The sequence below is a fragment of the Tupaia chinensis genome, unplaced genomic scaffold (genome assembly GCF_000334495.1).
Source record: "Tupaia chinensis unplaced genomic scaffold, TupChi_1.0 Scaffold000140_1, whole genome shotgun sequence".
NCBI lineage: Eukaryota > Metazoa > Chordata > Mammalia > Scandentia > Tupaiidae > Tupaia > Tupaia belangeri.
Window position 1 is genome coordinate 3200524 of NW_006159610.1, and position 15509 is coordinate 3216032.

The following is a 15509-nucleotide window of genomic DNA, read 5'->3' on the forward strand; positions in this document are numbered from 1 at the left end:
GAGAGGCATCCAATATATGTTCTCTAGGCCTGTTAGAAAATGTGGAGTCATTCCTTTGGCCACATACATGAAAATCTACAAGAAAGGTGATATTGTAGCCATCAAGGGAATGGGTACTGTTCCAAAAGGAATGCCCCACAAATGTACCGTAGCAAAACTGGAAGAGTTTACAATGTTACCCAGCACGTGGTTGGCATTGTAAACAAGGCCAAGATTCCTGCCAAGAGAATTAATGTGCATATTGAGTATATTTAACATTCTAAGAGCAGAGATAGTTTCCTATCTCTGTGAAAGAAAATGACCAGAAAAAGAAGGAAGCCAAAGAGAAGGTACCCACGTTCAACTAAAGCACCAGCCTGCACCACCCAGAGAAGCACACTTTGTGAGAACCACTGGAAAGGAGCCTGAGTTCTGGAACTTATTTCCTATGAATTCACAGCCTAATAGGTGTTAAAAACAAAGATCTCTGGGGAAGGAGAGAGAGAGAAAGAAAGGAGGGAAGAAAGGAAGGAGAAGAAAAGAAAAGAAAAAAGAAAAAAAAAAAGAAAAGAAACAAAAAAAAATTCTGTTGGGTCATCAGAAAAGTCATGAGTTTTTTTTCTGTTTTTCTATGCAAAAATGTATTATGACTATTCTGACAACCCAATAAATCAGCTAAACCTAGAAAATGACAAATACCCATCTGACTTGCAACCTCCCCCCACCTAAAAAACAATACTGTAGTAAAATTTGCCTTTAACAGACAACCTAAAATTTAACCATTGAAACAATCCTCTTTATGATTATCTTTCAGAAAACAAACTCTTGATACACGTCAAAAGAGTTTGATTGGAAAAAAGATGTCAAAAAGAGAAGCAAGAGGGGCCAGCAGGTGGATAGTGGTTAAGACGCTGGACACCCACATGGTCGAATGTGGTTCAAATCCCAGACCCAGTAGCTTGAAAAATCATGCCAGGTGCATTTTCATGCATGACCAAAATCCCAAGAGGAGAATGGAAAGGGGTCTGTGGTGTGGCCATCCCCCCTAGGGAGTGATTTCTCACTTCCCCTTTCTCAGTTTTTCCAGTGAATGTGCATGCCCTATGGCAAAAACCTAAAAATAAAAGAGAGAGAGAAGCAACAAAAGGTAAAATGAACCTGGTAGGGCCATTTCAAACCAAGGAATATACAACAAGGCAGCTTGTGCTCATTGGCCAAAAGTGAAAGATGGTGCTTCTTTACCTTCTCTGCAAAACCGTGCCTGTTAGCAATAAAATCAGAGCACAAATCTGGGTTAACATGGTAGACCAAACCTACATTAACTAATTTCATTTCTGCATGAAAGTCTACTAAAATTAGAGTTTTAAAAAAGGGAGACAACAGTAACAAAATGTGAAGAAGGCCTAGAAAGCAGGTGGTTGAGCAGACTCATTTAGCTCATTTGAGAAAGTCCGACCTCAAGCCAACAGCAGAGAAAGATGAGATCCAACCCAATTTACATCACAGAATCCTCAAGGACACGGAGTCTGACAGTACCTAGTACCCCTAAAAACAGGGGTAAAGCACGCAGGGTGGGGCTAAAATAAAGATTACTAAAATAGGTTTTAAGAAGGTAGTTCTCAGGGCCACCAGGGCCAGCCAGGTAGCATAGGGGTTAAGTTGCTAGACACACACAGCTGACTGTGGTTCGAGTCCCAGACCCAGAGACTTGAAAGTGTCTGTGTGCCCAAAATCCCAGGAGGAGAATGGAAAAGGGACTGCAGCATGGCCATCCCATAATTTTTACTTTCCCTCTCATTGTTCTCTCTCTCTCCAGTGAGCACACATGCCCTATGACAAAAACCTTAAAACAAACCAACCAGAGGCCCCTGGATTCATTCTCCTACTCTGTTCATAGCTGAACTCTTCTCCTGAATGGACACAGGTAAACCATGCTTCTCCTGAATGCTTCTTTCTGGAGGCTCAGTCTCAGAACAGACCGAAAACTGAGGGATTTAGTAACACATAATTAATGAATAGAGAATGATACAGTTATGCAGCACTGGCAGTCAGGATCCTTTTCCTCTAGGCCAGCCATGGTAATTCTGCTCTCTTGGGAATCTGACTAGCCAAGAAACAAGGCCTCAAGACAACAACAGGGATTTCTCAATAGAGAGACCACCCAGATCTTACACAGGAAAGTTCAAAGTTGACAATCCATACCCATGTTTTCAAAACTTGCAATCAAATCTTCAGTCTTATTCATAAGCAGATAACCAAGAATTATCAAGCATCTGAGAAGTTTCTATATGCAAAACAGAGATCGAAGTAAACAGACAGATAAAATCAACTTGGAGAAACAGAAATTATGCGAGAAGAAAACCATAAAGTTGAGAGAACACTTCCTACAAAGAAGAGCAAAAGATAGAAATGAAAAACTGGAGAAATGAAGAAATATCCAGAAAGTTCAACATTTGAATAAAGGGTTTTTTTTTTTAATTACTTTTCAATTTGCTATAGAATATGTGTCCTCACCAGAGAGAGGCAGAGAGAAAGAGAGACAGCGAGAGAGAGAGACAGCAAGCCACAAGTCTGGGACTTGAACCACAGCAGCCGTGTGGGAATCCGGTGCCTTAACCACCATGCCACCTGTCAGCCTTGAAAAGGATTTTTTGGAAGGGAGATCAGACATGCAAAAAATTTATTAATGAAGTCAAGAAAATTTCCCAGACCTGAAGGACAAGTACAGAGCTTACTGTAAGTCACTGTATCTGGCACAATGAATTGAAACAGACCCACATCAAGAAACATCATTGTGAAATTTCAGAATATAGAAGACAACCTTACCACAAGCTTTCAAAGAGGGAGAAAAACAGACTACATATAAGGGATGAGTGGCCTTGGATTTTCAACAGCAGTACTGGAATAAAAACAGTACCATCTCCGAAATTCTGAAAGAAAGTAAAAATAAAACTCTACAACTTAGAGAAAAAGAGGGGAAAAAGAGCCCAGAAAGGAGAAAGATAATACTAGGAATGACCAGTTTTGAGTATATGACCCAAGAGACAGATCTATCGAGAGCTGTCAGTCCCAAGATCCCTGCTACTATTATACCCAAACACTTACCCAAGTCAGTAAGGTTCAGGTTCTTTTCTGTCTAAGCCTAATAAAGTTTCTGTTCTCCCCTCCATGCTCTGGTGAACTGATCAACTGACATTTATTTTAAAGCCTACCTCTCAGTCCCAAGTACTGTGCTTTGATCTATTCGAGAACTAGAGAAGCCATGGTGAGCTTAGACATAACTCACACAGTAGGTCACTTCTTCCAACCATATTTCTTCCAGACTTCCAGGCCTGGGCTCACACGCCAGGCCTGTAGGAAACCCCAGCGAGTAAGTGCTATTTTCCAGAACTCATGACGACTTTGCCCACTGTCTTCCCCAGAAGGGACTTGTACAAATTACCAGGGAAGCGAAAGTCAAACTTCGACCCAGAGATTCTGTTATCTCCAGCTAAAAGCCTTTACCCTCTCCTTACCTGGCTAGGCTTTGGTTTATTACTCATCGTTTAGACACTAAGCATTATTCAGGGTTACATACATAAATGGCAAAACCCTAAAGAAAAAGTTAACATAGAAATCGAGATGTGATGATTTCTGGATGGCAAAGAAAGAATTGGAAAGGAGACATACAGGGTTTTGAAGATAGTACAGATTCTATTTTTAATTTTGGTAGTAGGAACATAGGACATTATAATTTATTTAAATGACAGCCATAGTTTTTATGAAGACTTCTGTAGGTATGATTCATGATATGATTATAGCTCAGTCTTACAAGGTAGAAGTCTCCTTTTACAGAGAAAACGTTTTTATTGATACACTCATATCAGGATTCACCCTCTGCCCACCCTGCCAAGAAGCCTTGGTTACAATCCATCGCCCCTGAGCAATGCCTGGGTAGATCCATCGCTCTGCAGTGCAGCGTGAAGGTTAAGGGGATCCAAGCCAAGTTCCCATGACAAAGCCTGGAGTTTCTATTCCTCTCTTCTCATAGTAACATTTTGGTCAATTTTATAAAACAATTTAGTATCCACCTGGTCAACATCTATTTGGGGTGATATTTAAAAATATCCTGTTTAAGTGTCTTAAAACTGTATTGATTTTTTTTGTTTTAATAAATTGAAGTACAAAGTAAAGTTTGAACAAGTTGATCTGAAGGCAGAGAATACACAATTTAGACCTACTGAATGCATCTTGGAAAGATTTCCTTAATGGACCTGCCTAAAAAAGATATGCCAATTGTAGGACCAGCAGTTGGCATAATGGCTATGTTGCTGGACTCCCATGCAGTTGACTGCAGTTTGAGTCCCAGGCCCAGTGGCTTAAACTCACACCAGGCACATATGTGTGCATGCCCAAGATCCTGAGAGGAGAATGGAGGAGAAGGCATTACAGCGTGGCCATCCTGCCTGGTGGGTGATTTCTTGCTTTCTGTCTCTCTTTCTGGCGAGTGCATACACCCTATAGCAAAAACGTCTCGGGGGAGGGGGGGGAAGCCTGTTGGACTTCTAAACGCAGTCCAAGACAAGACACACAAACCACACAGACTTTAGGACTCTGGTGGGGAATGCTCCATTTCTACCCTCTGTCCCCTTCTAGTCAGTGGTGTGATCATGGCTCCATCAGTAAGTATTCCCTAAATAGTAGTCGTAAGAGATGTGCAAGTCTCCTATATCAGTTGATCTTCTTCCCATCATGGCCCTCACAGGTGCTGCACCTCACATGGCACATTGACTGCTGCTCCCCAAGAGAACCAACATCTCAGCCCAGCCATTACCTATCCATTCCAGACACAAGAGCTTCTCTGCTGGGGAGGTTTGGCCAGCATAATCTGAGAGGGTCTTCAAAAAGTTCATGGAAAATCCATATTATGAAAAAAAAAAAAAAACGATTCAAGAGCATCACATTTTTTTGCACTAAAATAAACTATTTTCATTTTTCGATGAACTTACTGAAGTTCCCTTGTGCCATGGCAGAAAGAGGTATTGCCTCCTGAGAGCCACTGGAGGAAACTCTTGAGGACAAAATGGGCGATGCTCAAAGATGGCAGCAACAATGTTTTTTTTTGTTGTTTCTAACCATCTTCCCTATTGTGAAGATATAAAATCAAATGGAACCATCTCACTGCTTACTTGTCACAGAATGCTTCATATTCACATGCAATAAAATGGAAAAACAAAAGCAAGAACCACCCAGGGGTCGTCATCAAGTTTTGTTTTATTTAAGATTTTAGTTTTAATTCTGAAGAAAGAGGTACATTTCCTTGTTTTTAGTTTTAGCGTCAGGTTATAACCAGGTTTCTGTTTTCTTTTCTCCTGTCTTTTCAATACTGCACAAACGTCCAGAGACTACAGGGTTAAGTAAAAGCTGCAGGCAAGGAGGTCAGAGATTTGCTCCTGATGATGTGATCAGATGGCCCCAGAGCAGTGCTCTCTCAGAGTGCCCTAGTCAGGCGAATTCAAGGTAAAAGAAAAAAAAAGATTCTGAAAGAGGAGAAAGACTGAAGAAATCATTTATATTTCAGCTTTTCTATTACGTATAGGTATTAGATCTGTGAATACTTTTTTCTTTTAAACATTTGAATTTATTTTAAATCTAAAGCCAAAATTTTTTTTCTCCTTTAAAAAATACCCAAAAAACAAAAAAACCACTTCTCCCCTCCTTACAAACTCTGTAGCAACAGGCCAGTTACTACTACAGATCGATTTCTTTCCATCAACTTCCAATAAATTCTCTTGCCAATGACACAATCAAGTCCTCTCCATCAACTCGCCAAAAGAATTAAAAATTTAAATTAAAAGCATTTTCCCTGCAATAGGTGATAAGCTGAATATAAGATGGATGCCAGGACCACTGCTTCCCCCCGTGCATTTAGCAATCTCATTTAAATTAACCTGGTTTTCAAACTTCTGCAGTTGATAACGCATTTACTTGACCTTTCCTATAGGTTAATCGTCATTTTCTGCTAAGCAGATTATGTCATTATTATGTGCAACAGACAAACAGTAATTTCTAAATATCGAGACTGCCCTTTGATTTCTTTTTTTTTTCCTCTCCTTAAAAAGGCATTTTTAGAAACATTCAACAGTGTCACTTAAATGCTGGATCAACAGAAACTTTTACAATGAAAAAAGAAGATGGTGATGACCCTGTGATCGCATTGCATCTGGGGGTAGGGAGAAAAATAATTGATCAGGAACTGGATTCTTCAGAACATAAGAGATGAGAAGGGAGCTGTGGGTGGGCTGAGAGGGAGAAAACAGGGTGGGACAAATCCTGCACTTTCTAATGGTTTTTCCTCTTTGCCTAATGGCGGTCCAGTGTTGAACTCTGTAGTAAATCTGTGGGGGTTTTGCTGGGGGGTCTGAAGGCCGTCTGGAAGCCTGGGGGTGGGGAGTGGAAGCTGGAAGGATTTGAAGGAGGAGGGTAGGGATTCCAACTGGCTCTGTGCAGAGGAATCTGTGTGCTGAAGGGGGTGCTGTGGCGGGTTTGTGCCGGGGCAGCACTGGGGCCGTCCATCTCTGTGAGGGCCTGAAGGGATTTTAGCCAGTGTGGAGGATTGTCATCTTGAAGTGAGTCTAAACTGTTTCCTGAAGAAGCTGGGATACCTAAGGAGAGAAAAAAAGACAACAGGGAAAACGATGAGTTGGTGCGGCAACAGTAGGAAGTTCGCCAAGTTTAAAAAAACGAGTGATTAGTTGATCCAAAAAGAAATACAGAAGAAATTAGGATTTCAAATTCCTTCCAAATAAAACCTTTTACATTTATGTTCCATCTACCCTCCCTCCACAGCAACCAAGATTCACTGTCAAGCAGACCCATTGTTTCCTCTTCAACTAGAGACTTACAGCCCCACTGTCACAGAGACTGAGCTGCAAAAGAAGGAGTACCCAAATTGCATGACGACATTTCCCAATTGTGCTTCTCCTCTTCTAATGGGGAGACATAAACGAGACAGCCTTATAATAGAGAGCTTTATTTTTAAGAAGTGGAGTATGTTCCTTTTAAGAAGGGTAAGTCAGATCCTTTTGAACTTTGAGGCCTACCAAATATACCAGATGTTAACACTTCCTGAGACCCAAAGAAGCAACCTAGGCATGAAATGTCTCATTACACGACTAGGCCGGCAGGTTAACCAAGACTGCACAACCCCTGAGAACGAAAAAAGCCATCCCACACTTATGGCTTTATGAAAAGAAATTTAGGTTGAAAAGACCTCTGTTTTTAATTAATCTGTGCTAAAAACCGAACTGCTGGCAGTCATTGGAGCTGAAGGGAGTGAGAAAGTTACCTGTGATGATGGCTGGGTCTGTCCAGCTGCCAGGGCTGTCCCAACTCAGGCTGTCGGTGGTGGCAGTGTTGGACGTTGGTGCACTGTGGTTGGCGTTGGAGGGGGAAGAAGAATTGGGCAGTCCACCAAAGTTGATGTTAATGTTGGGTAGAAGTGCCCTTAGCCCGTCCTGCCACTCCTTCATATTTAAACTCTCTACAGAACTGCTGTTGTCTGGGAGATTTACCAACAAAAAATGAAAGATAAAAAAAAAAATAAAAAGCTGACGTTAGAAACATATGTTGTTCTTCAGTGGTTAAGCGGGAGAAGAATTACTCTTTCTTTACTGAGCATTTAAAATGGGACGTCCTAGTAAGATAAACTTGGTTAGGATTTTGCTTGTGAGCTCAGAGCCCCTGAAATAAGTGAAGAAAAACTTGCTCAAGGATCAAAAGAGAGAGAGCTTGTTGCCACTCTCTAGCCTCTTCACCATTCTGTGATTGGAAATCAATAATCCGGTTAAAAGACTCAATGCTCCACAACACAATTCAGTTCCAGCTACATTATGAAGTTTCAGTTAGTGAGGCATCAAGCCAGCTGAGCTGATTTATGCTATATTTAAAAAAGCAAGCCTGTGAAGTTCCATATAGGGGCTTACTTCTGAGCCCATTAAATGGAAGAGAAGTCATTTTATGAAGAATAAACACAAGCCAATAGAAAAAGAAAAATAATTAAGTTCTTCCTGATTATAACACTGGAAACGCATTTCAAAGGAGAAAGGAAGTAGTGAACAAGTTTTTGAATTTGAATATTTTTTCATCAGTCACAAAGGCCAAGATGGCAGAGGCTAAGACACCTCTAGGATGAAATAATTTCTAACAGTCTATCTACTCCACTCCAACAGTTCGACAAATCACTCAAGACCTGAGTCCTTCCATTTTCTGAGCCTGTTTATGAATAGCATAAAACATGATAAATTATTCACCATCAAAATAAAAAGGCTTTTTTATAAATTGTGAGTAATCTACCTCAATCTACTACCATCCAGTTCCACCACATAGTATAACTAACTGGTCTGAGGGAAAAGGCTAAAAGTCTAATAACTACTTAGAATAACTTCTAATTGAAAATAGGAATGTAGGTCAAATTACTAACTAGGGCTTTTGAAAAAAGCATTCAAAAAGATTTCTGATTCTACAGAATTAACTAACCATCACTATGGAGGATGACAGTGATAATGGCAACGATGATGATGTTTTATCAGGCACAGTCTATGCTATTCAGTGAATTCAGAAATTTTAAATTTCCGTACTAATCATTGATCCATGCCAAATTGTATCATGCTTCAGCAAGTGAAGCATTTATTGACTTTATTTATATAAAGACAAAAAAAACTACAACCAAACCCAATGAAGGCCATTTTTGAACTTATGGAGATGAAGAGAAAATATTCTATGCCATAGAAACAAGACGACAGAAGAGAAAATATATTCCTCAAACCTACTTTCATTTCACAATCAATATAATTTGCTAACCCTCACCCTTCCTATGTTGGAATGCCATTTAACATCCGCACTATGTTGTACAACTGTGGCATTCTCACAGTCAATTATTTCACTGGATCCTCACAACAACCCTGTGAGGTAGGCAGAGAAGGAACAATCGGCATTTAATAGATAACTGAATAGACTCAAGAATAATTTGCCTAAGAACTTGAACTCAGACCCAATCAGAGATTAAAAAACAAACAAACAAACAAACAGAAACAAACAAAAAAACAAGCTCTCTCTCTCAATATACTTCATGTAGACTTTTTTGAGAGAGAGATTTTTGTTACAGGGCATATACGCTTGACAGAGAGACAAAAAGTGAGAAATCACCTCCCATGGGGGATGGCCATGCTGTAATCCCTTCTTTTCCATTCTCCTCTCAGGATTTTGCACACATATAAACACACACACACACATGTCCAATGTGTTTCAAACCTCCAGGTCCAGGACTCAAACCATGGTTGGCCATGTGGGAGTTCTGCAACATAACCATTAGACCATCTGCTGGTACTTTCATGTAGACTATTAATTGAGCACACCAGAGAGGTATGCTCTTCAGAGAATGAGGGATATGTTTCTCATTCGGTGGTGTGTAGTCATGCCACCATTCCTTTCCTACATTTCTCCATCCCATGACAACTTGAGACATGCACACATACCCATGCTGGCATATTTTTTAAGCTGCCATGGCCAGGATTCAACTGTGGTCAACCATATGGGATCCAGCCCCCCACACACAGTACTTAGTCACTGTGCTATGAGCCTAGCCCTTAGTTGATTTTTTTTAAGTTTTTTTTTTTTTTTCCCATAGAGTGCAAGAGCTCACTGGAAAAAGACAGACAGATACAGTGAGCAGGAAAGTGAGAAATCACCCTCCAAGGGGATGGACAGGTCACAATCCCTTCTCCTTCATCATTCTCCTGGGATTTGGAGCATGCATGCACACATGCCTGGTGTGATTTTCAAGTTACCAGGTCTGGGACTCGAACCATGGTCAGCCATCTAGGAGTCCAGCGCCTTAATCACCATATCACCTGCTGGTCCCTTAACTGATTTTTTTTAATGGACCAAATACATAGTTAAGGAAAAACCCAAGAGCCTATAAGATCTGTGATTAAAAGAAGGTAAAGGTCCAGCTGTGGTTGCACACACTGGTAGACTCTGCTATGCGACAGGCTAAGGCTACATGGGAAGCCCAGGCTCCAGTCCCTAAAAGCCAGGAGTGGTAGAGTGCGCCTGCAGTCCCAGTTACTTGGGCGGCTAAGGCAGGAGGACTGCAATAAGTCAAATCCTATGTTAAAAACTAAAAAGGAGGCAAAAAAGAAACACAGAAGCATTATAATTATATTGGTAAGTCATGATTAGCAAGATAGAGAAATAGTGTGTCTAAAGGAGCAAACTGGACTTTGTAGCCAGGAGAAAAAATTTATAATAAAAAATATAATCATCAGAGTTTCTCTGCTCCTGAACTGCATGTGGCACAGACAGGATCATGCTAACAAGTAAGTTCTGGGCTACCCCAACTCCAGGTTTGGTGGCTATGGCACATTCTGATCTTTTATTTCTCTTTTAACAATTATTTTATTTCACTTTGTTTATTTATTTAAATTTGACCAGAAAGAGACAGAGTGAGGGGGGGAGGGGGAAGTGAGAAAGCAAGCTGCCAGGTCCAGGAGGCTTGTGGGAGTCCAGCGCCCTTAACCACCATGCCACTTGCCGGCTCTGGCACATTCTAATCTTTAAAGCAGTAAATCTGTCTGGCTGAATCACATGGTTCTCAATAAACCAAAAACTAAACCCTAACGAAGGAAAACATCCTAGGAGGGCAAAAAGAATCTCCCTAAAATAAAAAGATGATGTGTAAGGATGTTGGAAAATCTCCAGGAAGATAAATGCTCAAGCTCACAGGTGCCTGCAGATGATGAGGTGCTCTCTTCCATTAGCAGGAGCAGTGGGCCCACAAGCTCCTTACTTCTGCTTTACATGTAGTCAGGAATCAAGTTCTACGTAGTTTTGTATTAACAGAGTAACACTTGCATTTATATAAGGTGTATCTGAAAACCAGGGTTAAAATAAACTAAAAGACAATTAGCTAGTTTCTAACTCTTTATTTATTTATTTATTGAAGAGGTTTTTGCTATAGGGCACGTATGTTTGCCAGAAAGACAAAGAGAGACAGAGAGACAGAAAGAGAGAAATCACCCCCCAGAGGGGATGGCCACGCCACAATCCCTTCTCCTCCATTCTCCTCTCGGGATCTTGGGCACGCACGCACATGCGCCTGGCTTGAGTTTAAGCCACCGGGTCTAGGACTTGAACCGTGGTCAACTTCATAGGAGTTCAGCAACATAGCCATTACGCTAACTGCTGGTACTGCTAGTTTCTCTTAAATAACCTTTACAAAAAGTTTTCAATAAGATCATATGTAAGTAGCCTAAAATAAGAAGTCTACCCCACTCTTTACTCCACTACTCCTATGCCAAGTTTTGACAGAAAGGGCGAGACAAAAGAAAGCACCCAAATCTTAACCCCATTAGAAGAGTTCACCTCAGTCCAGCCACATCCTTACCCTGTCACCCCCTGCCCCACTGGCTGGGAGGGATTCTGGTAATTCCATCCCTTGAAATACACACAGTAGGGTTTATCAATCTTGGCCCTACTGATTTTCAATCTACATCATTATTAGGGGGTTGGGGGATACCACACTGTCCCATGGATTGTGGGATGTTTAGCAGCATCACTGGCTTCTACCTACTAGATACTAGCTAGTAGTAACAATCTCCTAGCTGGGACAATTAAAATTGTCTTTAGATACTACAGTGTCTTCTGGGGGGTGGGGGGAAATTGTCCCCAGTTAGGAAATACTGACACAAAAGAAGTTGATTCCTTTGTTTCCCCCCCTTTTTTTTTCAATTTGCTAGACAGCATGTCTGCCAGAGAGAGAGAGAATGAGAGCAAGAAAGCACCCCCCATGAGGGAAGGCCATACCCACAATCCCTTCTGGTCCATTTCTCCTTTTGGGATTTTAGGCTCGCAGGTACATGTACCCAGTGTTTTTCAAGTCACTGGGTAAGGGACTTGACCCACATGACCAGGCATGGGGTACAATTCAGTACCTATAAGTCTTGAAAAGGCCTAGCAAAGTATAATGAAAATCAAGGGCTATCCCATGTCCTAGTGATTAAAGAAGGCTGACCTTACATTCAAACTGTGGTTCGAATCCCAGCCCTAGAAGCTTGAAAAACACACCAGGTGCATGTGTGTGCATGACAAAAATCCTGACAGGATGGAGAAATGGAGAAGAAGGGATTGTAATATGACCACACTCCACTTAGGGATGTTTTCTTCCACTCTCTTTGTCTTGGTCTCTGTCTTTCTGACAAGTGCATTTGTCCCTGGCAATTAAATAAAAAGAAAATCAAGTTATTCAACACATACTAAAAATGATGCTGATTTTATTTTTAAAGTATTTAATTAGTAATAGTGTAATACATTTGGGAAGAAAAAAAATTTTTAAGGTTTTTGCCAAAGGGCATGTGGGCTCAGTGAAGAGACAGAGAGAAGGAAAGTGAAAAATCACCACCACCACCACCCCCCCATGGGGAGGGTATGGCCATGAAGCAATCCTTTATTCTCCATTCTGCTCTTGGAATTTTGGACATATACACACATGTGCTTGGCATGACTTTTAAGTCATCAGATCCAGGACTCAAACTGTGGTCAACCATGTGGGAATCTAGTGCCTCAACCACCATGCCCACCTGCTGGTCCCAAACTGTTTAAAGGCTTGCTAATACATTTAAATGTTTTATTTTTATTTTTTAAAAAACAATGAATTACTTTATAACACATAAATATGGACAACAAATACTATTTTCATTTCTAAACAACCTGAGGGCAGGACTGGGAGGAGGGTCAAGTTGTTTGTAGTAGTTTTATTTTTCAGTGTAGAATTCAATGGCAGGCAATTCAAAGACACCATACACTTTCATATCATACTCTGTTGTGTTATCTACACACTTTTAAGTTTACCTGGCTCAGAAAACCTTTTATTAAATAGGAAATTATGGTTAAAATTGTATCAGCATTATCAAGCTAAGTGCCCACAAACTGATGACTTGAATTGAAAAACTGTGGCACAAATGTACTATGGAAACTATTCAGACAAAAGAAATAATAAGATACTGTGATTTGACTCAAAGTGTTGAACTGAACCTACTACCAAGTGAAGTAAGCTAAACTTTGAAAGACAAACACTGTATATCCTCACTCAGTATGTACACATGTCTACTCTAAGGCAGAAACTGAAAGATCTAAAAACATGATTATAGGGAAGTGTAGACACTAGAGTCTGTAAGGGAGGGGAGAGGATGGTACAGGCTAAGTGGGAGAGGCAAAGAAACACTTAACTGACCAAAGAAAGTAAAATTCTCTATTGAAAATGATGTATATAGTAATATCCTTGATTTGATTGTCAAAATAAGTGGAAAAAAATTTTAAGTAAAAACATCATTTTCTCACAAAAGAAAAAAAATCCTGCCAGCTTGCTGGGAGCCTAATAGCCAATCCATAATTAAGTTGATCCTCACATACAAAGCAAGTTGACAAATCCAGTTTTTAGCAACAATAACAATTTTTAAAAATCAGTATAAAAGGCATGTTTGAAGGCTACCAAGCAAAAAAGCAAGGTAACCCTTTACTGAGTGGCTACATGGTGCTAGTAATGACCCAACAGTGAGAAAATGAAAATACATGGAAAAGTCAGTAACTGCAATCTGAAAAAGGAATAGAAGAAATGTCCAGGGTTGTACATAATTAATAAATGCTGTCAGCCCAGCCCAGGAACACAGTGGTTAAGTGTTGTACATAGGGAGCTGGATCCCATATGGCCCAACACAGTCAAATCCCAGACCGGTGGCCTTGAAAGACACGCTACTCAGCACTCAGTGGTCACATGTGTGTGCACCCCAAATCCTGATGGGATGGAGAAATGGAGGAAAGAGGACCATGGCATGGCTGTGCCCTAGTGAGGGTGTGCTTTCTCTCTTCTCCACTTTAAGATGATCACATGTGCCCTCTGACAAAATAGTGATGATAATAACAATAAATGCTCTAAAGGTTCAATAAAGAGAGGCCAGTTGGACCCACAGGCAGAACACACGAACGAACAGGCGCACTCATGGACTCGATGTTTCAGTTACACTGGCTCCTTCGAGTCTGAAAATCTAATGGGATGAAGCTTTATTTCTATATAACACTGGACCAGGCCAATTACTTACTAGGAAGTATAGAGAAAGGCATTATAAATAATAAGATAAAATCAAATTGTATTCTGATATCAGACTTTTTTTTTTAAAGAGAGACTTCTGCTATAGGGCATGTGTGCTCGCCAGACAGAGACAAAAAGCAAGAAATCATTCCCTAGTGGGGATGGCCACGCTGCAATTCCTTCTCCTCCATTCTCCGCTCAGGATTTTGGGCATGCACACACACGTGGCCGGTGTGAGGTTTAAACTGCCAGATCTGGGACTCAAACTGTGGTTGACTATGTGGGAGTCCAGCGATGTAACCATTATGCAGGTCCCACATCAGAATTTTTAAAGCCTATCATGAAACAGGAAAAGGCAAGAACATACAGCATTATAGTAGCCAGAGGGGGTTTCTTTCCTTTCTGTTTTTCAGATTAACTGCAATATGTTCAATATGAAATGTGTGAATTCAGGTATCAAAATGTGGGCAAACCTGCTCTTTAAAATAAATTGTCGGGACAACAAGTCAATGAGATTTTCCAGTATGCATAAAGTCTTCTCCTGAAAGAATGAAAGAAGAGGGCAACGGGACATGGCATCCCTCCTGTTGTGACTTCACTGATTTTATATAGGAAGGTACCACACAAGATTTCACTTGAAAAATAAGACCTGCTGCTAAATTAGGATGAAATCAGAGATCTCTTTATAATGACAACATGGCGAGATAAAACACACTTAAACCTTAAATAAATGACTACTTCAGTTATGTTTCTATTAATACACTTTCGTACCACCCGATCAGAGTATTACATCTTCTTGGAATTCTGGCTTCTAGCTTCTTCTGCTACTCTCTCCTCAAAGTTCTTTGTGAAAGTATAAACCTACGAGCCTTACTAATTAGCCTAGCTTAATGCAGCTAAATTAAGAGACCACCCATTTCTCTTGTTTGCATATTTGGGCCAGGCAGGTGGCTTATATATTTGGGCCTTGTCCTTAGGTTTCCATTCTAGACCGCAGTAGGTGAGGCCAGAGATGACCTATTTCAAAGTCGAATGCTGGTAGTGGTCAGACAGACACACGTCAACTGGGGAGCAGTAGTTGAAAGCCAAAGTCACAAAATATTCCTCAAAGAGTTTATTCTGTACTTCAGTTTGTTAAGCTATGGCTAATGGTTACTTCCCAAAGCCTCACTACCTGATCTTGTCTCTTACTTTCCTCCCCTCTCACTGCTGTCCTTTACGGTTCAAAACCAGATACTCCTCGGGCGCGTGTGCGTGTGTGCCCAAGATCCCGAGAGGAGAATGGAGGAGAAGGGATTGTGGCGTGACCATCCCCCCTGGGGGGTGATTTCTCACTTTCTGTCTCTATGTCTCTCTCTGTCTGTCTGGCGAGCGCACGTGCCCTACAGTGAAAATCTCTATAAAA

The 15509-nt window shown here is 40.8% G+C and overlaps 1 protein-coding gene across 7 annotated transcripts in view; it reads right to left on the bottom strand.

Annotated features, from left to right (window-relative positions):
- Positions 1 to 5214: 5214 nt before the first annotated feature.
- Positions 5215 to 15509, bottom strand: part of CNOT4 (CCR4-NOT transcription complex subunit 4) — a 135599-nt gene continuing 125304 nt past the window's right edge. For 4 of the 7 annotated variants that reach the window (XM_027770491.1, XM_027770490.1, XM_014586473.1 and 1 more), the window contains exons 11-12: positions 7307 to 7519; positions 5215 to 6623 (exon numbers count right to left, since the gene is read on the bottom strand). In XM_027770491.1, the coding sequence (XP_027626292.1) occupies positions 6322 to 6623; positions 7307 to 7519 (515 nt within the window). In that variant the 3' untranslated portion in view covers positions 5215 to 6321. The remainder of the gene's footprint in view (positions 6624 to 7306; positions 7520 to 15509) is intronic. The other 3 variants (XM_027770493.1, XM_027770492.1, XM_027770494.1) reach the window with 2 other exon arrangements.